Below are 25,089 nucleotides of genomic sequence, written 5' to 3'. Positions count from 1 at the left end.
TCCATTCCAACAGTTTATTTAAAATGATATAAATAAAATAGAATAAATGAAGTATAAATTTTAAAAATTTTATCACCCATAGCATCTGCTTATAAGTGTTATGTACATAATACTAAACGATTAATACTGTGCTGAAATAAAATCATATCACAGACGTTTATTATAATAAAATGATATCACGGACGTTTATAATAATAAAATGATATCACAGACATTTATTATAATAAAATGATATCACAGATGTTTATTATAATGAAGGCAAAAAATCACAAAAACTGATAACAAATACAAATAAACAGCAACATCTGGTGCAGCAGGATATGACCACTATGAAAGACAATTTTTTATTCTGTCTATTTGGTCAATAGTTAAGTTTATGCATTTGAGATGCTTGGTAAAAATCTCTGCATTTTCCAAAATACTAAAAACTCAAAAACATGTATTAAAATATATCAAGTAATGTTTATCAGGTGTTCACAAGTAATTCAATTGTCAGATATGAGTACAAATTATATTAAATTGAATAACAATTAATGCTGGACTGCAAGAACTGTCAACATTGCCTCATTTTGAGATCTTTATGTTTCGATATAAGCCAAATGATGATCAATAAGATATAAAAGTAGCAGACATCTTTTACAAAGATCTTGATGTGAGTAAATTGTCTTTTTGAGTAAGATTATTACCCATTCCTAATATTTCCAAAATAACATGTGTAAAATGCGATTTGAGGCCCATTTTCGAATCATTCATGACATCACAACTGATATTTCTGCACTAAAGTGTCCATATTATATCATTCTATTCATTTATCAATTTTGAAAGGATGAAGAATTTAACTTTTTTAACAATTTCAAGTTCATATCTACTTAGAAAACAATTTCTGTAAATTATATAAATGAATATTCTTAACATTAGCAGTTTTATTCTCACCAATACCTATTCATAAACAAGCTTTGTGTAATACTTATGGTCTGTTCAAAGAAGAAGATTTTTGAAAGTATTCCATTAGAATCAAAGATTGCATCTGGCAGCTTGTTCTTTTTCAGGATTATTTGTAGGAGACCTACCATACATCATGCTAAATTTGGCTGAAAATGTCCAGTAGTTTTAGAGGCGAAAATGAAAGGGGTTTTCTATATGATTTCAATGGGAACTACTTATCTCTAATGCTGCAGTGTTTGCCAATCAAATGCATTAATTTTATTAAAGTATTAGAGAAGATGATATTGTAAAATGTTTATGGACAATTGAGATGACAAAGACTCACATATCGATATGGGTCATGTGAGCCAATAATTATCAATAGATAGCATTTCAAAAAAAAATGAACAAAGTAAAAATATGCATTGCACACGTACATTAAAAGTAAAAATTAATTAAACATATAATAGAAAAAAATACAATGACAGTTAATACATGCTTTTTCTTAACAAAGAAGTAGAGTTGTATTTAAAACAACATTGCACACAAATCAACAATAAGCTTTAAATCTTTTGTACTTCAATCAACTCTAAAGCTATTAAATCCAAATGCAAACTTTTACACTGCTCTTCTTGCGAGTACAATAATTAAAATTCCTTTTACAAATCAATTTTGTATCAGACTTTTTTCATAAAGATAACATATAATTGTCAATTAAAATATCCTAAATGTTACAAATAAAAAATGTCTAGTTAAAACTAAACAAGCATTGGCTGAATTCACAATATTAGCTGACATATTTCATTTTAAGGAAGCTGCCAGGAGAAGAGCAGTCACAACTTTATTTACAAAATAGGTATGCATTCAATAGCAACCGAAAAAACATTTACTCTCTCATCATCATTTATAAAGTCTGGTCTTCATCAATATCTTGACTGGTTAAAACTGTTTTGTAAAGTTTACACCATCTCATCATAATTCATTTTGCATAAGAGTGATTTAAAATAAAATCCTGTAATCATATTATTGTCATTGGCTTTTTCAATCTTTCTTCTCTTTGTAAAGTTCTCATCCAGGATGTCTTAATGATGTAATGTGATTGTCGAAGTTTGCACTTATTATAAGGTAATGGGAGGAAAACATAATAGAAATTGTAGGAGCATTTATAAAGAAGAACAGCAATAAAAGGACTCTAATATATTAGTTATTACTTAGAATGTCATTGTACTTTTCAACAATCAATTTGCACAATGGCCTCTAACTTTGTATGTTGTGACTTCAAAGATTAAGGATATAGATGTGACCTCTAGTAAATGTGGACAAAAACAAGCTTCAATCATTTAACAATGCTGTATAAATAATAACCATCTACACAAGGATATGTCTCACCAGTGTAACCTTATTACAAAATTGTTGTTGTCAATGAAGACAGCACCAAAAACAGCATGCCAAAGTTTCTTTCCTATGACTTACGTTGCAGGCTAGACAAAAACCTAACAAACAATTTAGTTACAAAACCTGATTTACATGTATATAACCAACAAAACAAACATATAGGTCAAAAAATAATATTCTATAACTTCAGTTTGTTTATCTAATCATTTTAAACATGACCACTGATGTATCCAAATTTACACTTCCTTTTGTATCTTTTTTATTTTTTCAGTAAATTCTGAATTAATTTTCTGTTGTGACTACTGTCAGAGACAAAAGATATACACATTTGTAATCAGCATTATTACAATTTGTCAAATGCAGATTTTTTTACTATGAATAGTTGTGGCATTTACTTTACTAAAATTATGAACATAACAGTTCAAGTGTTATCAGTATGACATATAAAATCAATAGTGTCTACATTTAAGTTTTTAGACATAAAATATTAATCATTTTTAATCAATATCAATAATTTCAACAAAAATTAAATGAAGTATACATCTGAAAATATTAACATGTTCAATTAAGTTCAAATAATTTTTCAAATCTAAATTAACTTTTGTTGTGATAATGTTATTTTTGAAACCTCAAGATGAAAATTAAATGCATACAGCTGAACCAAGTAATGATCTTTACCAAATAGGTATTTCATTTTCTGAGAAGATTTAACATATATGATCAGTTTAAGCAAATATTCAATTATATGCATAATACTTTTGTATATAATGTAACAGCTTGTTATTTGAGCGTTGATCAAGATTGTCATGAAACTGCTTTATTGAAAGCTCTCCCTCGAAATCTCTCTTGACTACTTTTAATGTCTATATCATATCTCTTAAAGTTATGTTGGCAAGAGCACTGCCATCTAAGCTGAATTCATTGCTGCGGACGCGCCTGACATTCTGCCGACGACGATTGCTTCCGCCTAGTGCCCGCCTCACTGGACGTGGTGGTAAGTTGACCAATCTGTTCACTGCTGGCTGGTCTCTGGGATCGTTGCCCAGGTACAAATCCAAAAGCTGAAATAGAAAAAGTAGTTGTTTTCTTCAATGTAATCTGTTATTTATTATAAAGCTATATCAGATTTTTGGGAATATGCTGTATTAGATTCATGTATTTGAAATACATTGTACTTTCTGAAAAAAAAATTACTCCCAAGCAGGAAATAACAGAATTCATTTCCATACTGCAATTAAACTAGGTGCTCATGTTATCTTATATATAACTAAATTGTTTGTACATTCCTGAAATAACATTCTGAAATATAACTGCTTCAATATTCGTAGATTATTACATGGCATTTTTTATATATCAGCCCTAGTATCAGACAAAGACGCCAAGGGTTTTAGCCCAAGGTTTCGATATAGGTTGAGGGATGAAACCAGACCAAGAATAAAATGTCTTGATACTAAAAAATAATTAAATAACAAACAAAACTTGGTAAATTACATTGAATAATTATAAAACTTACTTAAATTTAGGTCATTACAGTGTTTATTTATATAAACCAATATATAATATTTACTGAAACAAAATTAATATTGTGTTTATTTACATAAATCAATACATGCATATAATAATTACTGAAACAAAATTAATATTGAAATTAGCAGTACAGCTCAGCTTAATTTACCAGTAGTACAAAAGTTCTACACTAAATTATACACATAGTTTAATCAGTATCAGGAAAATGAAGGCTGGAACCAAAAAATAGCTTGTGAAACTAATTCTGATGACAATTGCATATGAATGAATTAGATACCAAAAATGATATAAGAAAGTGTTCTAGTGAAAACTGAATAATCCCTATCTACATGAGATTGATAGTCATGAGTTAGTATTCTGTACTATTGTACAAATCACTTTTATGAGAGATAAAATTGCAAGATCAGCAGAAAAGCTCTAACTTTGGCTATTAAAATTACCTTTTACTACCTGAGAATAATTTCAGCTTTAAGAAAAATACTTATTACACAACATAATTACATGTAGCAATTTTTAGGATAACTAATCTAAGTCATTTAAGAAAATAGTAATCTAAATAATTTTTTTCTATTGTTATTTCACAGAATTAATAATTAGAGAAATGCAAGTAGAAATATCAAGAACAGTGTGAAATTGAGAAATTACAGAAAAACTGCTGTTAGTTAGAGATATTGTTACAATAGTGCAAGCATGCAGGAATTGAGTATTCTCTCATACCTCGTCTTTTTTAGTAGACTGAAATTCCTGAAATCATATTTAATTAACAATCAGAATATTTTTTGAAAGATGTATTTTTGTATATGTACAAGTTTATGGTATTTTGATAACTAATTACTTAGCAGTTTTACAATGGAAACATTTGATACAGTAAACGGAAATTTAAAAGTTTTACCCAATTTAAAAGATGACAGGAAGGGTTAATTCATATTAAATCATTCATTCCTAATTGGAGGTATTGTAACATGTTTATGAAGCAATAGTGAGTTTTCTCACGTTCCTTTAAACTGACTTCTATTAAGGCTATCTTCTGAAATCTAAAATATCTATAATATTGGTACAATAAAGTGATGGAAAATGACCAAATTGTTTCATTACTAATTTTAACCAAAAAAAGAATAATTGTTTGGTAAAAAGTTATTGATGTGACATTTTGCAAAAATAAAATATGGATTAATTTATTTATTCTAAAATTATGCTCTTCCTTCACTTCATAAACAAAGCCCTTCAAAACGATTGGTTTTCTAGAACATTTTTGCTTAGTGAAATCAAAATGGCTGGCTGCCTTTACTAAATATGCTTTGTAGGTCTGCTTTGAAGTGCAAAAGTTTTGAATTTTTCTATTAGAATTGAAGTAATCTAAGTACATTTTTCACATAAGAATCATATTTGTTAACATTTAACACCTTTCTAACACTCTTTATAAAGATATTGACAAATTCAATGACTCAGTCCCTCAAGCGATAAATGTAAGTCATGTTGTCTCAAATATTGCTGACCTTTATTCTAGAGAAAATATCATAGACATATCACCATGTTTCTGTTAAATTCATTCAAAACTTAATAGACTCAGTACAAGTTAAAGCTTGACATATTGTATAGGAGCCTGTCTATTGATGTTAACTGCATGTTACCTTGTATATGATTTTTTTTATTTTTTTTTGTTGGGTTGTTGTCTCATTGATGTAAACCCTACATCTCCTTTTTGTCATGTCTATGTGTGTATGGATAGATAGGTGGGGATTAATATGTTCCAGCAATAACTGTCTGGCAGAAACATTGCAAATAAAATTGTTTACCTGTAATCTGTCTGACAATGCTTCACTGTGATGTAGTGGTTCACTCTGAATACCACCCATAGAACCTGGTGTAGATATTTCACTCTCAGCCTGTGACCATCGTCCATTATCATCTGTAATACAGTGTAGTTGTGAGGGAAGTGAGTCATGTGATGTAAGTTTAGGGTCAAATGTGACATGCAACACTGCACAAACTGTCAGTCTGACAGACATACAAAAAATACAGCAAAAATCGTAAAGTTTGAGTTCATTCTGACTCAACATAAAATTAACTTGGAGTTCATTTGTAAAACATTCTGACTGAATATGACATTGACTTCATTCACCATGGTAAAAATAGGTTGGACATTCTTTGTTCTTTGAATCATCCCTCCAACTTTTGTCTGTGCATCTGTCCAATTTAAATTTCTAGTGATGTACTGTATGTATAATTCATGTGGAAAGCATATTTTTCCTAGCTAGAATGATGCACATCAACTATAGATGTACCATGTAATTTGGACTCAAAATGGACAAATTTTCAAAGCACACCTATGACATCTATTTCTCTTCCATTTCAGTTTTTCTTTAATCTTTTAAGCACAATAAGAAATGTGTAGTTACAATGTATGTAAGAGTCCAAATTTTAAGTTACAGACAATGATATGGACATTTGCATGATAGGCTTGTGATGTTAACTTTTCTTTCTATTTTGTTTTGTATATGCTATATGATTTCTGTTAAGAATGGTTGCAGTGATAAATGCTGTTCTGAAAAAAACCATAAAGGTGAAATAAGACAATATTTCCTTTTCTGTTTCAAGATTTATATTTCATCCTATAAATAGTGCATGCATTGTATGGGTTTATAATTTCCAAAATACATAAATTTTACACAATTTTGTAAATTTCAAAATACTGTTTGATTTCTACATTGTACATAAAGAGAAATATTTCATAAAACTATGTAAATGTGCAATGAAACTCTTGATTTTTTATATTGACTTTGATGTTCCCAAGTTTCACACTTATGTACACGTCATAGACTCACAGTACCTTGACACCAGGTGTTTGAGAAGATACTGGGCTATTTGATGTATCAATAAATTTTATGTTCTGTATTAGCAAAATTTCACTTTCAGTTCAACATGTAAGGAGTAAGTTCGGTTAGGGCCATATTTGGCCCAGATTATCAAGTTCAATGTTTCAAGATAAAAAAATGTTTTAAGTTGATGAAAAGACATGTGAAAAAGTTAAACAGGACTTCTTTTGTCAAAGTTTTATTCAACAGCATTGACTTTTACATCCAAAATAGGTCACAAATAGCGATTTTGGCAAAATTTGACAAAATTATCAAGATTTTAGCCAAATTAAGACCTAGAAAACATAGAGCGCAGGCATCAACAAACTAAATATTAAAGTCAGATATGTAAAATGTCATAATAAACATTCTATTAGAATATCTTGTTTGTCGACGCATGCACTCTATGTTTCCTGTCAAAAAAATCAATGAAAATTTATCCGTTTTCATAGAATTTTCATAGAAAATCAAAATGAGTGCTATTTATGACGTCATGAATAGAACGCAAGTACTTTAAATTTCAACAAAAAAGACATATTTCCTTTCTTGTCTTTGTAGTAGCCATGATTCATTGTGATGTTGGTCGATAAATCCCAATTTGAAATTTTGGCAAGAAATAGGGGCCATTTTAGTGCCTTATCAAACCTACTCCTTTGTTAAATTTTGAACAAAACAAAAATCCTCATAAAAACCAACCCTTTGATAAATGTAGTTTTATCCAGAAATAAGAAAAAAACTTCTGCCATAATCTGTACCATGAGTGATGAAGTTTAGATAGACCGGCAGATAAAAAAATGGGGTTATACAATAAACTAATATACTGTGGATTCATTTTTATTCGTGGTATACCAATTTTCGTGGGTTTCGTGGGTAACAGTGAACCACGAATTTAAGAATTCAACGAAGAATAATCCCGAAACATGTGTTTGGAGTCGGATGTTTATTTCCGGTTATGTTATGCAGTTATCGTATAGTGTTGACTAGCGATAAACTTTGCAACATAACACGTGTTTCTATTGAAAGAAGATAAAAGTATTTTGATTAAATCAATAATAAAAAAAATCGAATATTAGTGATAAACTACTTTTTAAAATTGATTAAAACTGTTCATGGAAAATAACTGTAAGTTGTTAATAACCGTGTCATAGTTTGGATTACTGGTGATTAAAAATCAATAGGATTAAGTATGGGGATATTGCCCGTAGGTAATATTGTTTTTGACAGGAACATTTATTTTCACACCTTTTACTTATATGACTGTTTATTATACCGTGATTAGGGAAATAAGCTTTCAATCATATATCAATCATAGAGATTTTAATGCCTCATAAAATTACCGACAAAAATTTATAAATTGTAAAACAAACATATAATTAGTTGTCTCTGTCCACGATTTTAATCGAAGTTTTCAATGAACACTTTAACCTAGAATGACCAAGCGATGATTTTGATAATTTAAACTTTTTCAATGAATTCCTTCTTTTTTGTTTTATTATTGATCGAACCAAGGAGGTTATATGACATACTAAATCAAACAGAAATTCACGAATTACGTATCTGAATTTATCTTTTTTTTCAATCAGCGATCCACGAATTTACGTTTACCACGAAACGTCTTTTTTTCTCTATCCACGAAAATTGATACCCACGAAAATAAATGAATCCACAGTACTAGGGAGCATAAAATAGTCAATTAATTTTATTTTCCCTTTGTTATCAATGCACCTATCAGTAAAGTAAAGTATTTTTTGGTTAAATAATGTCATCTGATATAAATAGCTCATTACAATTTGACTTCTAATATTTTGATTTTTACATTGAATAATTCTATATCATTTATAGATATACAATAAAGGTTTCGTACTTCAAGTTGTGTCAGATAGCTTAATTCTGGTTTAATATGTTTAAATACATTGTAAGTAACTCTATATTTTCTGTAAAAATTAAGTCAACTTATGAGATTTTCTCAATTAAAACTATATTCAAAATATCAAATTTACAAAACAGTTAAACAATATATAAAGCTCATTACTGAAAGTTAAAGCAATCCTTTATTTTAAAATGTTTTCTGTCTACTGGAGATATAGTTCAAAGCAATTCATGGGCTACATATGAACGGCTTCATTCACAAATGTAATTCAAACATTTTTTTTTTACAAATATCTATATATATATCTTTGAATTTAAAGGTTCATTGGGGTTTGGATTGTTAGTGAGGTTTGTATGGGATTTTTTCTTTCAAACTTGTATTTTTTGTAAAGCATTTAAAATTATATTGATTCTAAATAAGCATGTATATCATCATTTCTATTCATCTATTTTTTATTTATATTTTTTGATAAATGTAAGATAATCTACAGTATTATTAAACTATAGGACAATATTATTCTTTTGAAATAAAACTTTGGCTATCAAATTTCATGGATAAACATATGGTGACAAATTCTTATCCGAGAATGACACATCACTTTTGTTTATTAAAATGGTGTTGTTTAAAAATAATGCCGTATAATATATAACATATATATAACATATAAAATTAAATGCCCTTATCTATTGAATATCTAGTGAACAAAAGGCATTTACAAAAAAGAAATTTCTAATCAGGTTTATAGAAAAAAAAGAGAGAAAATTCCAGAAATATGTAAGGTGTATTCATTAAACTACCTTTTCTCTAATCATGTGTTTGTCACTCTGATTAAGGGGATTTGATTCAGTATTTTCATTTACAGATGTTGTAAGGTTAAGTTAAATCTAGACAGCTAAATGTGAAAAAGGGCAATTTACATAATATCTGTAGTCTCTTGAGTCTCTCTCCAAAAGAATTGAACTGCACATGTGTTCTTCAACATTACAGAAAAAGATATCTCATATATTTTTGATGGACCAATCTATCATTATTTTTTTCTTCAAAACTTAGACAATGTCTTAACAAATCAAATTTATCATCAACACAATAAATGGGACTGGTGTGTCACAAAAACAGAATGGAGCATATCATCAAATATATTTATGGTGACCTATTATTGCTTTTTTCTTCGTCGTTTGAACTCTTGTGGATAGTTGTCTCATTCTGGCAATCATACCACATCTTCTTTATATCTTTGTATTGCATATAATTTTTGGTAGTTCGTTATTCAATATAATAGCAAAAGATTAATGATTTTAACTCAACTGATACTGATATATACATATATATATACCAATCTGAACCAGAACCTGCTGTTGTATAATTCACAATTCATCTTACGTACATTTTTGAATTTTTTCAGACAGGCGGAAACTATGTCAGTACAAAAGAATGACTTCAGAATTTGATTGATTGTTTTTTTCCCTGTAAAATCATTTTATTAGGTCTTTCCACTTTTCTGTGGAAAGACCTATTGTATTTGTTCTGATTATTATTATTATTTTTTTTTTTTTTTTTTTTCTTCCGCCAAATTTTGTTCTTGCGATAAATGTTTGTTTCGCAATATGTCGCTTAGATATTTCTCATATTGTATCGTATAGTTTATGCGCTTTTTAATTTCACCCTGCTAAGCCGAACCATTTTCTTTGTAAGAGTTATCTCCCTATTCACTGTTTATCATCTGTGTGCATCTCCTTCGTAACAAAAAAAGATATCGACAAAATTCTTTTTACAAATTGTTCGTTACATCCTCAGGAATTTTTGGCTAATTTGGATCGAAGCGATTCGATGAAATTTTATAGGAGATATCTACCTTTATCAAATAAATTTGTTGTTATGTTTTTGTTACTCATAAATTGTAAGCCGTATAAACTTAAAGTCTTTTTATTTAAGGTTCTTGGATCCTAACTTCGAAAATGAGGTCAAGGTCAAAGATCAAGGTCATGTTCTGAATTTTGTCTTTTGCTTGTTTTTGCATTTTCTCCGATATTTTTAATGTAATATATTAAAGAACAAGTGCAAAATGTTTGTTATATTGTGATGAAGATATGATAAATTTGGTCTGAGACAATCCAGCGACATCTTATTGGAGTTATTGCCCCTGAAATGTTTTATTTTAAGGTAAATTGATTATTACTTCATATTGGTACATGATAAAGCCATAAGATCTTTTGCAAAATGTTGGGTGACATATGACCTTGAAAAATGTCAACCGGAAGTGACCTTGAGTGAACCGGAAGTAGTCATTTTAGCACTTATTTCAGGTAGAAGTACATAGAAACCATATATTTTTTGAATGGTCATACATTAATCTATCATTTGAGACCGGAAGTGATATTTTATAAACCGGAAGTAGCATATTATCTCCCTTTTTACAGGCAAAAGTATATATAAACCATATATTTTTGGAATCAGTGTAAATAAATCTATCATATGAGACCGGAAGTGACATTTTCTAAACCGAAAGTAGCCAATTATCTCACTTTTTACAGGCAAAAGTATATATAAACCATATATTTTTGGAATCAGTGTAAATAAAGCTATCATATGAGACCGAAAGAGACATTTTCTAAACCGGAAGTTGTCAATTATCTCCCTTTTTACAGGCAAAAGTATATATAAACCATATATTTTTGGGATCAGTTTAAATAAATCTATCATATGAGACCGGAAGTGACATTTTATATACCGGACGTAGCATATTATCTTCCTTATTACAGGCATAAGTATATACAAACTATATATTTTTGGAATCAGTGTGAATAAAGCTATCATATGAGACCGGAAGTGACATTTTCTAAACCGGAAGTTGGCAATTATTTCCCTTATTTCAGGCAAAAGTATATAGAAACCATTTATTTATTGAATCAGTATGAAGAAATCTATACTTTGACGTTATTAATAACTTTGAGTAAACCAGAAGTAGCTTCCTATCAATTATTTAGAAAATTGATGTGGAAAGACCTTCAATTGTTCTTTGAACAATTGGTTTTTAATTTTAAAATAAAATCCTAATTATTGTGTAAGATATAACGGTAGACTAAACAAGACATGTCTTAACATAACTGAAAACCTTGTTATTTGTCTCAACAGTTTGGAACATTGATAATTGTTTAAACAATAAATGATCAAATTGGTCTCAAATTACTACCATTGAGATTAAATGCAGTGTTAAAAATAAAATTGAAGATATTATGTCTGTTAAGTGAAGCATACAATCATTCTATACATTAAGTAAATTTAGATCAATAAAGTAACAAACTGTGTAAACATATAGTTGTAAAAGTTATAAAGACTTGTAGCAATGTGCATGTCTGCCTCTCACCTATCTTTAATTACAAATGAAAACCTACAAGCTTAAAACAGGTTTTCTGCAGTCACTATTCAATAAATAATTTCAAATTTCTTACCTTCTTAAGAAATGTTATCATTGTTGTCGATATACACATACACAAGATAATAAATTTTGAAATGTGACTAAATAAGTAAAGAGACAGAAATTATTTTACACACAGACAGTTACAAAGATAATACAAATGTATAAAACAAAGAACTGACAACAGCAAAATACCAACCTGGTCGTCTGGTTCTAGAAGGTCGTCTAACAATTTCTGACTGTGCAGAGATATTCCTATGCTCATTTGTCGTCTCTGTCATAGCACTATTTCTGGGAGTGATGCGTAATCCCTGTAAACTTCTCTGTGACTGTGATCTGGAATCTGGAGTTGATCGTATAGATGTTAGTTCTATTGAATTTGCTCGATTCGGTATATCATTATCTAAAGGCAATTGAAGTCTTGGCAGTTTTTGAAAGAATTGCTTATTTTGAGAATCATTATAAACTCCCTTTTTAGAATGCGCATTAGCGTCTGAATCTATTCCAGGCACATTTTCAAGATCTGATTCAATTAATGTCGGTAAATCCCTACCAAAAGGTGAACGCATTTCATTGCAACTTCTCATAGAATTACGACTCCTTTGAGGTGTCGATTGTGCACTCCTATTTGAATCAGGTCGATTTTCTTCATTTAACATTGACAAATGACCAAATATTGAAGAATGTTTTAAGTTTTTATGCCCTATGGGCAGTTCACTGATACTTTCAATCTGCGGAGAATTATCAGTCCCTGATTGGGCTGTTATTCCGCCATTGTGAGAATCAGAATTCTGCTGACCTGAATGATAAGATCCTGGCTGGCTTCCAAAACTGGACACATGATTTTGTAAAATCTGTCTCTGTGATTGTGTGCGATTCAACAACCGGTTACCTGGGAGATGACTACTAGAGGTTGCTTCTGTTTCATTTTCATTTGTTCTGTAACAAAAAAGACCGTAGGGATCTTGTGGTCTTTTAAATTTTTTTTGTGCCAGTGCAAATAAAAAGAGGTGCAGCATTTAATTTTAATACACCAATCTACTTCACATTTCCTTTTGATAGTAATTATATATATATTATTAATAAATAATATTTTAGTTTTTGAAAAACCAGTATATCAGAATATACTTTTCTGACCAAACTAAGCATTTACAATTTGGTAAGTCTAAGAGTCATTTAAAATTCAATTGAGACTTTCATAAAAACTTTGTAATTTCAACTCCAAAATATTATTATAAGAAGTCTGTTAATCTTGTGTTATTCAATGTTTTCTTGTAGAGACCACATCTGAAAACTGGACAAACATATGTTTTTTGGAATAATGAATATAATATTTACCTTGGTCCAACAGAACGTCCATCTAATGTAAAATTGGCCCTGATTTGGCTTTTTACATCAGCAGAATTAGGGGTACTACCGTCAGAAAGTCTTTGAGGTTTGACTATTGGTCTACGAGCACCTTTGGAGCTATCTGCTTTGGGTTCATTTTTTCTGTCCTGACGTATAATACCAACTCCTGGCAGTATTAATGATAGATCTTCTTGATTGCTGGCCCCTTCTTCTTCTTTCTTAGTCCTCAGTGATCTGTGATAATCAAGGATTGTAAAAATTGGTCGACAATGATTTATACTCAAAACAAAATGATATACGTGATTTACAATGAATAGGGCGTGAAATATTGATGCTACAGGAGGCATCAGATTTAATGTCTCTAATCCAACCAGACATTGCTGCGTATTTATACATCAGACACAGACACACACACTTCACACTTCAGCAAGAGTTTTACTGACGGAACAAAGAAAGTATGAGTGACCATATTTCTATACTCCAGTTGACCTTGGGGTTAATTAAAAATTAAAGATTTAGTTGATCCAAAGGATTATACTCAATTGCACAATTTTCAATATCTATATGTAGTCTCCTATTTAACAAGATTTTGTTTCACATCATTTTTTGCACCCATTCAATATTAAGAAGAAGATACTTTATCATGATCTTTTATGATTCTGTACTTACTTAGTCTTTCTTTCTTCAGCTTCAGCTTGAGCAGTGACTGGATCCCAAACCACCTGGCCATCAGCAGGACAAGTAGCATGTGAATGTAATAACCAGTTGTCTATACAATCCTTGTGAAACTGCAAAGTTATCATTATATACATTAAAGCAAAATTTAATTTCAATATTTCTAATCGATTTTTGTGTTGGCCCTTCTTATAGGAAAAAAGTTACATTATATTAGTTAAAGTTAATAACCCCTTCTGTAGCACTGTGTATTACGAAATTTTCAAAATATCAAAACAGCAAAAATGTTGAATAAAAGAGACATACCATTTTGTACATATTTATCAAAGGGAAATGTCGTTCACAGAAATTATATATTCATTGTCTAATTGCATTTAGTACAAAATGTGGATTCTGTGTCAACTCAAGCCAAAATGTTTACAGAAAATCCACATCTTTTATAACAGATACTTTTGTTATAAAATTTTAAACCTAGATTATTCAATTTAATTTATCCATGGTGTGCTAGCGTTTATTGTTTACAAAAAGTCCTAAACAACTGTTACAATCCAAAACATATTTGTACTTGTTTTAACTAATATCTCTATTTAAAAACTTTGTTTTAGGAAAATCATTGCTAGAACTGCATGCAATAATCCCCGTTCCATTTAGTACATAACTGTCAAATATAAGAGTACACAGGGAAAGGCTGAGGATTTCTTTAAAATTTCCGTGTTTAGCATTGAAACAACAAAATAGTACATAATCCTTAAATAGCAAAATAAGAATCTATGTCTGTAATATTTTCTCCTTTACTTTTTCTTTGAAAACACACAAAACATTTTAAAACTTTACTTGCAATCAATAGAACTTATCAATTTTCTTTATAAATGTAACATTTTTCAAAGAGATAATGACATGTCCTATATTTGAAAAAAAGAGTAAATCTTTACTGATTCTTATGGCCCTGATAGTAAGTATGATCTTAAAAGTTAAGATCAGATAACTCTGTCAAGCCTGAAGGTAATCAGCAAGTGGTACATAAACAAACACAACATTTATCTGAGAAATGATTTACCTTGTGCTTGCATCTAGGCAACTTCCTTATAAACTGTCCTACTTCATATCCACGAAGACAAATTCTACATTGCATCCCAGGCTGTAGTAAATTGGAACTATCTCTCACTTTCTCCAAAGGAAAGGAATTTATTACTTCTTCAGGGATATCACTTCCTATATTGTTACTGTAAAAAAATAAATCAACATGTTTATTTTGAAAAAGAAATCCCAATACATTTTTGTATTTTGTTTGTTTGTGGAATTCTGCTATGTATGTTCCTTATGTTCCTTATGTCCTAATAGATTATGTGTATATTGTAGTTTAAATCAATAAGTTTCAAAATGTTGTTGACAAATTTCTTGTAAATATCTAAAACACACCTCACAACTACATTACAGGTATCGTTTGTCTAACTCTAAATAGAAAATCCAAGTTTAAAGTTAAGGTAAAAAGAATTGAATAGATAAAAGAATGTACTTTTCAAGTTGCATCAGTAATTCAAAATCTTCCTCAGTGATATCCCTATTGACTAGCTGGTCTGCTACTGCCTGTGGTAACATGGCTCCATATGTTCTCTGTGCTGGTCTCCATCTCTGATTTCTTTTCTGTGAAAAATTACACAAACCATTTCAAACGTATTACTGTAAACACAGTGTAATCTCTGTGATTTGCATATTTTGTTTTTGTTTGTTTGTTGAATTACATGACAGCAAATCTTATTGCAGAAAGCAACCAGAATGTTAAAAATTAACCACCAACCTTCATCAGGTAATTAAAAAAAAAAACTTGTATACTTTGGCCAAACATTGTTATACAAAATGTTCGTTTCTTTTTTCTTAATCTCCTATTGGGTTGTTGTCTCCTTGAAGTACTGATCGCATATACTTTAATATTCATGGATAAAACTGTCAGATTATAATCATGGTACACTATTACATTAAATTTCCAAGTTTTATGTACATCTATTCAACTTAACAGGTTTCAGAGTTTTTTTGATTTTTTCTCACTGAAGAAGCAGTTAATTAAATAAGGTCAAGGTCACTGAGACATTTTTTTCAGTTTCAGTAAACTGTTACTTACATGTCTATAATCAAATGGATGTTGTGTATGTATCTGTGTATTAAAGCATGTCTGACAAAGATTGTATTCAGCACATATACTGCATCTGAAAGCACATGCATGTAAATTGTTATTTGATAATTTAGTAACATGCCAAGTAACAAAATTTCACTTTATGTATAAAATTCTACTTGGAATAGCTATAATCTACATCAAGATGATTGAAAGTAATGAAATAGTCCTGATAGGATTGATCATGTTAAAAAATTATTTATTAGTAAATTTAACCTGAGTTTATTACCAAATTTTAATTCATTTACACAGTACATACAATACACATATATATATTTATTGTATGCATAACTTTATTAAATAATGTGTAAATCTAAGACGTAAATTCAAGTATTAAACAATGCCATTCTTAAAAATTGATAATTGCATTTTTATAAGGTGTCTGATTCATTGTTTATGTTTCACTAAAACATTTTATCCTATACATTTTGAGATATATTACAATTTGTTGAGATATATTCATATGTATTCAAATAATAATTTAAACAAAGATTATCACATTACTCAATTTACATTCCATTACTTTTTTTAATAATGAATCAATGAGATAATTTTTTAGATTCATCTATATTTCTTCATGTATTATCTACCTGTAACATTTTCCTTCTATTGGAGATGTGCGACAACTTTGACAACTAGTACCAAGATGTCTGTCCATGCGACCACCTTGTTGGACTCCCATGGCGTTACGACCTTCTTGCTTCAGTAATTCTAATGGACCAAAATCTTCACGACAGAATGGACACTTAATTATAGAATCTCCAGTGGTCTTCTGATGTTCTGCATATATCTTCATACATTTTATGTGGATACTGTTCCCACACCCAAACCTTTGAAAATGTAAAAAATAAAATTTAGAAACACAAGATATCTGCTTTTAAAAATAGATATAGTTTGTAGAAATCTCCAAAATATTAAAAACATTTGCTTTCACTTTGGCAAACTTTAAATTTCAAATTTAAACAGTGACATATATAGCTACTTTTTATAGGGGTCTGGGAATTGTATTAGAAGAAATTAACTGAGTTTCTCTATTCTTATGTATTTGAAAAAACAATCCTAGTAGAAGAGAAATTTTGACCCATGATTCACTGCCCTTTACTTCATAAACACAAGGCATATTTAGGGAATTGTTATTTTCTCTATGTAGATTAGCATGGCAGGTGATGCTTGAAGCAGGAGACACTTACCCCAAATTTCATACTATTTTTTCAGTTTTTGTTTTTTAATATGATTTTTATGTTCTTAAATGTTTTAAGAGATTTGAACAACAGTAAACTATATAGCTACTGTTGCCTCTAGTTTATGTTTTCAACATTTTTACAAGATATTTCATTTTCAGGCAGTACTATTCCATGAATATCTTCATGTACACATATATATATATATATATATCATGTCTACAGAGTATAGTTAAGAATGTGTTTGGTATACAAAGGATTGTCCAATTATAAGATTAAATTCATAAGTATGATATACATTATAACAGCACATACTTGCAGTATGTTACAGGAATATGTTTATTCAGAAGTTCATCTTGACAGATTGGACAACAATCGTCATCAGTGATGTCTTTCTGTCTGATGGTAGGTCGGCTATCAGTGGCTGTGGTGGTAGAGGTTCCAGATGTGGACCAACGTCTTACTGGTGGTTTAGGAGGCTGTTTATTAGCATGTCCATGTAGAACCTCATTCAGCTCTCTGTCTACAAGGCCCAGTTGCCATGATACTGGAAATATATTACATTAATAGACAAAATTGTTTTGCCTGGCATAGTATCAGCCCTAGATTGACATGTTGCTGCCAAAAACTGATTAATTTTCAATGAATTAAAAAATTGACAGGAATGCAGGAATTAATAAAATATCTGTTTCTTATCTTTAATTTTCATCATTTTAAAAGTAAAGTAGTTAAATGAGATTGAACAAAAGTCTTACTTGGATTATTCTGAGTCACTCTAAATTTCTTTAATATAAGCCAGCACAAATGTCTGCATAAATCTCTATCCTTCTGAAATTGGGTACAAGTGCATTTGTGGGGATCTCCCAAGTATGCCTGGAAAAAACAATGTAAAATTTATATTGTTAGTTTAAAATTAGTATAATGTACATATCAATAAATGCAGCAAAATAGAACCTGTTAAAAAAATATTGGTTTCACTTAAACATGTACATTGTACTTTGTATAGATTGAATCTTTAATAAACTAGTTAATTCCAGGATAGTTTTGTGACTACCACTGATAGTAAAGTAGAATTATCTGAGTATCATATGGTGTAATTGTGAAATTACATGTCATTTAGTATTCAGTTTAGGAATAAAGAAATACAAGCACCTTAACTGGTTTTGTTTCTCCCTCTTCCTTCAATAAGAATCCAGTAGGGCCTGTTTCTCTTAAGATGTAGATGGTAGCATTGAGTGCCTGACATTGTCTCCAGAATACCAATTCATTGCAAGTCTTCCTCCAGGCCACACTCCTAGACATTCTATATAATTATAAGAATATGCTAATTAATACCTGCACTGAGGTTCTGTATGAGGTATTTAAAATACTACTTTGCTTTAGAACTACATTTTGTAATTTAATTTGCTATACCAGTGGCAGCAGCATCCCATGGATGCACAGGTTTCTGATAAGGCGTGTCCAGACAGAAAATCATGTGTATATTACGCATGTATGCCCCTTAACTAGAATCCTGCTAAAAATATCATCAAATATTGCATTATCATTCTGGAAAAAAGGCTCACCAAATCCTTGTGTTATTGCAAACAAACAGCAAAAATAATTAAATATACTTAAGAGGTTTCAACATATAAAGCCAAATGTGCAATGAACCTGCACTCTATGATTTATCCTTTTCTAATCTGAGCTTTTTAGCTAATCCTCTCGGGTACAAAGTCCTTTTTTCAATCTTTTTCACAATGTTCATGTTACTTTGGTCCTGAAACTTTATATGACAGAATTATAGTTCACCAAAAGGCAAAAGAAACATGAATGCATGCATAGTCATGTAAATCATTCCCCACTCATAGTTCACATACATGTTTAAAGTGTAATTTTCAATAGTTTTGAATGAGTATATATATATATGTGTTTAAATGTCATTTTAGCTCATTTTGATTCATGTTTTGAGGCATCTAGTTCATATAATAGAGTATTTCAAGAGTCAGTTCAATACCTCTCATGGAGGAAATGCCCCATAAATCAGGAAAGTTGGCAGGTCTGTTTTTTTCAGTTTTTTTATTTACAAAAGTTGTGGATAATGCACATCACTGTAAAAATCTGCTTTAAACAATATTAGTCACTTTTATTTTTTTTTGTTCATTTTTGTTTACTTTGTCTCCCTTGGGTTGTTTTTTCTATTCATATTTTTTCATATGGTTATATAAATGTTCACTTTGCATTTCATCCTGTATACTTATTTTATTAATTAAATCATTGGTGGGAATTTAATGAATAATAGAAAATGTTGACGATCAAAAACTGTGTCTTAGACCTGGTAAAGTATATAACTATTATATCCCAGCTTTGACACATATTCTAATATTCATTAGAGAGACATTTATTTGAGTATTTCAAGATTTCATTATCGTATCAAAAAATGTTATTTTCTTAATCAATTTAATGTAAAATATTTATATTCAAATCACTGATGATGTATCAACCTAAATGAGTACAGATGATTCTGCAGTATAAAGCATTTATGTTAATTATGATTTTATAAGAAGAAATTAAAGTTATCAAGACTATAGAATATATGTATAATTATACTAAATCCATGTATTACAGAAGTTAGCACGATCAACAATTATCAGCAAATGACTTACTTTGATCTGATTAAGTCTTTCAACTGGATTCGGCAAATCAAACAATATTTCTGAATTTGAGTTGTTTTTATAACTTGTAAGAAAAAAGTGTATGTGCATTAGCTTCGGGACCAGCTTGTGTGTAACCAATTGTTATTGCGCCAGTTGAAGAGATTATTAAGATCAAAGTCAAATAAAATTGCTGATTAATGTTGACTCATGATTGTACTAACTTCTGTAATATGTGTTTATATTTATTCTTGATATAACTGCTAATAAAAAAGTAATCAACATGAACACTCATTGAAGGCAAGGATTTCTATACAAATCCTTGTTGAAGGTGATAAAATGATTTTAATATAAATTATTTTACATTAAAACAAATAATATATTATAATTATATATGAAAGGTGAATGTAAACATTTAAAATATCCAGAAAAACGATATTCGAATAAATGTCTCCTTTGATAAAAATTATTTGAATATGCGTCAAATGCACAATTTTTTATCATTCACCTTAAAGTTTGATGTTGTTCATAAAATTCAAATACATAAAATCTTTATCCCTTAATATGAATATTATTTAAATTGGGGCAAGAACAACTTTAAATTTGGGTTGAATCGACTTGGGATGGATCAACATGAAAGCTTGCAGATTCCAAAAGAGCGATAATATGGTTTTAACGATTACGGGAAGCAGAAATTTGTTCAGTAGACTCTATAACCAGAAGCTTGTGTTACTCCATACATGAGAAGAGAAAAACTCTGCCAGATACATCCTAGGCTTTAACACTGTTTAAGGGTTACCAAACTCATAGTTAAAAACTGTAAAAAGCTGTAAATTATGTAAATTTTAACTAAATTTATAAATTATTTTAATATCTAACTATTAAGGTTCATGTGGACCCTTTGGCTAAAATGGCTGCATTTTCACCTCAAAATTTACTCTGAGTATAGACAAACATGTGTATCAGGAAAAGTTTTAAGGCATAGCATGCTCTAGATAAATAAAATTCAAATATATTTTATGTTTTAGAAAATTAAAAACTTAACAGGATTTTGCAGTGCACTTTTTTTCATTCATCCAGATGGTACCAAAAAAAACTAAGTTGTGAAAGAGGTTTGAGAACTTCCCCACAGGTAATAATTGAAGTGAACTGTATTGATTGACATGGACAATAAATGAACAATAGATACCTGACAATAATTTGTGATTTAAACTGTGTACCTGAGTGGAACATATCAAGTAAGACTCAACTGTTTGTTAATTTTATCATCTTCTGCAGGGACGAAAAAAAGTGCACTGCAAAATCCAGTTAAGTTTTTAATTTTTTAAAACATGCAATGCATTTGAAATTTATTTATCTAGGGTCCACAAGAACCTAAGGTTCTTGTGGACCCTTTGACTAAAATGGCTGCGTTTTCACCTCAAAATTTACTAAGGTTCTTGTGGACCCTTTGGCTAAAATGGCTGCGTTTTCACCTCAAAATTTACTCTGAGTACAGACAAACCTGTGCATCTGGAAAAGTTTTAAGGCATAGCATGCCCTAGATAAATAAAATTCAAATATATTTTATGTTTATGAAAATTAAAAACTTAACCGGATTTTGCAGTGCACTTTTTTTCATTCCACCAGAAGGTGCCAAAATAAACAAAGTTGGGAAAGAGGTTTGAGAACTTCCCCACAGGTAATAATTGAAGGGAACTGTTTTGATTGACATGGACAATAGATGGACAATAGATACCTGACAATAATTGGTGATTTAAACTGTGTACCTGAGTGGACCATATCAAGTGAAACTATACTGTTTGTTAATTTTATCATCTTCTGCAGGGACGAAAAAAAGTGCACTGCTAAATCCAGTTAAGTTTTAAATTTTCTAAAACATACAATGCATTAGAAGTTTATTTATCTAGGGCATGCTATGCCTTAAAACTTTTCCAGATGCGCAGGTATGTCTGTCCTCAGAGTAAATTTTGAGGTGAAAATGCAGCCATTTCAGCCAAAGGGTCCACATGAACCTTAACTAATTAACCAAATTAATTGTGTTATTGGTGGAAGAAAACAGACATGTTAAAATAGTGTAACACAGATAAAACACAATGACTGGAAAGAAATTCCAGGTTGTCATGATAGAGGAGGGATCTACAGAAGGTAACAGACTGTAACACTAACAGTAACAGGGCCGATAAAATAAAGCTTGTTCCAATGAAAGGTGAAAATTTCTCTGGTAAGGTAAGGTTAAACTTACATTTTATTTCTAAGTTCTAACAACTTATGAATCGTCGTGTTGTTGAGTTGTTGGACATGCAAATTCAAAACCTATCTTTGGTTGTTCAGGCATCATCATGAGGATTACATACCAATCTAATCGCCATATTGTTTACAGCCTCGAATTGGAATAACTAAGAGGGAGATCGTACTCGGCAGTTAACTGCGTACAATAATTTTTGAGAACAATGAACCATTTGTACAGTAGCCAAATACCAAAAATAAAGTATTGACCAGGAGTTCTGTAATATTGAAGGTTTCAAGTCAAAACTTATGGTAGCCTCAGAGGGACATCCATTTAGGGACGATAAGCTGTATAAATATAAGAACTGCACGGACAATAACAGTAAGGGGACAACCATTTCATATTCTGGGGAGGGGGCAGGAGGATTTTTTGCGGATTTATTATTCATTTTAATCTGTCGCTAATTATGCATATTTTTTTCAACTCTCACCTGGCTACCATATTCATATTTAAAATCCTCTTGTCCCCCCCCCCCCCCCAAAAAAAAAACCCAACTATCAAATAGACACAAAGCACCAAAATAAGAGTATTTTGCAGTTACTGAAAGTTTGTTCAAAGCTAATTACAAGTAACACTGAAATAAATCTTATTTACCCAGACTAAAGTATCAATCAGTACACAACCAACGGATATAGTCATAAACAGTCTGAGAAACGCCGTGACCTTGTATACCTTGTGGTGGTCCGAAGGTTTTGACCATCGAAATTTTGCAATAGAAATAATAGTAAGGACCAGCAGATTTTTTTCAAGGATCACCAGGGGAAATATATTTTGAGAACTCTGCAATATCTTTGCTTTATACAAAAATAATCCAGTGTGGTTACTTTAAAAATTTTGATAGTCAAGATGTCCTTTTCCGTGAATAAATTATTTTAATTAAGTCTGCTTATTTACATTATGCATATAAGTTTATCGTGATCGTATATATTTTCACATATGTCTGAAGTTTTAAAAAAGTAAACATGTTTTACAAAATATTTTTATTTATTTTTTCTTTCGTTTTATTCCTGTTGAAAATACTCTTAAATGATAGTTATTAGTTTTAAAAATAGAATTTCAAAATATCGTTTGATTTTTAAGAACATGTATATGTTTTATTGAAATGTGTCTCATAAGCCAAATTGATATTGTGTTATATATAAAATTATATTATAGAAACAAAAAGTTTTATTTTCATCAATACAGAACCTTTTTTTACTTTTGCCTCAATCGTAAATGGGCCGAATATACTTGGCGTAGCGAGGGTGGCCGTCCAATAAATTTATAGCGCGCATTCGTGAATTAATGCATAGTTCGGCTACTCTTTGAATATTTTACTATATTTGAAATCTTAGATTAGTTCTGGGAACAGTATATCTAATAATGTCATTATATATGTTCCTGATTAGTTATACTCTATAATTGGAAATGTTTCACGCATGTATATTTAGTCAAAACTAATAATCCAAATTAAATCAAACAATTGGTTTTCATCATTCTTCATCTTGTACATATCTTTTCGTCGCTATTGCATATATGTATAATGCTTTCTGCAGTAAAATATCCAATCATTCAACAACACTATTTGAATGGGTAGACGTAACCTACTTCTTTAACGTTATATTATTTTTATATAATGAAATTACATTTTGGTTAAACAAATATTTGTATGTATTTCCTACCGTTGAAATTGTATCAAAATCCAAAACCAATTTTAAGTCAACTTAGATAAACAGGCACTAACTAAAGTAAAATTTTGGAAAAAAAAATGATGGAAATTAAGACTAAATCAAGTTAATGCAGAACATAATTCTACACACTTACTGTTAATTAACATAGCCTCCGTAAATGTAATGTCTAGAAACCAATAATATTTATTTCTTTTGTTTTAAAGATTGTATTGGAAACCAAACCGGATATGCGTTGTTAGATCTGGTCGTGTTGAATTTCATTGAACTTGTTTTAGATAAAGCGTAGTCTTTCATGCATACATGTTTTGCTTTGTACAATTTCAAAAGTAGAAAATAGATAACCAATTTATAAATACGTGTGCATTACTCGTGAATCAAGTTCATTTTTAGTGTTTTAATTTAAATAGATTCTCGGTTACATGTATCAATTATGTATTTACATGAACATTAACTGCAGTTTAAGAAACCCATGATCGAGGGAACAAGGTGACCCGATGAAAACAAAAACTATAGTAGAATTAAAGTTGAAATTAATGGCAATTGTTATGTATGAACATTTAGATGTATCATTTAATTATAATTCAACAATTTGATATTGATATTAGTGCTACTTGCTATCTAAAAAAAAATGAAAACTTGGCCCAAAATCTAATATCTAAATACATTTTTAGATTCAGCATATCAAAGAACCCCAAGATTTCAATTTAAAAAAAAAATAAACTAAGTTTAATTGTGGACCCTTTGGACTTAATGTGAACCAATTTGAAAACCGGGCCCAAAATAAACAAAATCTTAATACACGGCTAGATTCACCATATCAAAGAACTTGGAGAATTTATTTTTTGTTAAAATCAAACTAAGTTTAATTTTTGACCCTTTGGATCCAAATGTGGACCAATTTAAAAACGGGGCCCAAAATCTAAAATCTAAATACACGGTTATATTCAGCATATTAAAGAACCCCAAGAATTTAAGACTTTGTATTAAACCCCATTGCAATTGGTCAATAAATAAGCAATTGATACAAAGTATTAGAAAGTATTGTTTTTTTGTCCCTTTTTGCTCCTAATTCCTAACCGGTGAGGGCCATAACCCCCAAAATCAACCCAAACCTTTCTATTTGGAATGAAACTT

At 30.0% G+C, this 25,089-nt stretch overlaps 1 protein-coding gene across 4 annotated transcripts; it reads right to left on the bottom strand.

Moving 5' to 3' along the window:
• Positions 1-24,170, bottom strand: LOC127730400 (E3 ubiquitin-protein ligase ZSWIM2-like). Of its 4 annotated transcripts, XM_052238785.1 has the most exons (15): positions 22,241-22,384; positions 18,515-18,665; positions 18,118-18,235; positions 17,678-17,909; positions 16,772-17,011; positions 16,131-16,215; positions 15,528-15,655; positions 15,069-15,234; positions 14,006-14,124; positions 13,325-13,570; positions 12,786-12,925; positions 12,186-12,329; positions 5,643-5,755; positions 4,564-4,590; positions 1-3,380 (listed from the first exon to the last, which is right to left on the bottom strand). In XM_052238785.1, the coding sequence occupies exons 2-15, from the start codon at positions 18,662-18,664 to the stop codon at positions 3,183-3,185; spliced, it is 2,106 nt and encodes a 701-aa protein (XP_052094745.1). In that variant the 5' UTR covers position 18,665; positions 22,241-22,384; the 3' UTR covers positions 1-3,182. The 4 variants fall into 4 exon arrangements, with proteins under 4 accessions (XP_052094745.1, XP_052094743.1, XP_052094742.1 ...); XM_052238783.1 differs by lacking the exon at positions 22,241-22,384 and adding an exon at positions 24,089-24,170 and having other exon boundaries at positions 12,186-12,925; XM_052238782.1 differs by having other exon boundaries at positions 12,186-12,925.
• Positions 24,171-25,089: the final 919 nt, after the last annotated feature.

This window comes from Mytilus californianus, unplaced genomic scaffold (assembly GCF_021869535.1).
Source record: "Mytilus californianus isolate M0D057914Y unplaced genomic scaffold, xbMytCali1.0.p SCAF_2, whole genome shotgun sequence".
NCBI classification, from domain to species: Eukaryota; Metazoa; Mollusca; class Bivalvia; order Mytilida; family Mytilidae; genus Mytilus; species Mytilus californianus.
Note: the sequence above shows the minus strand (reverse complement) of the source record. Positions and strands in the feature narration are given on the sequence as shown.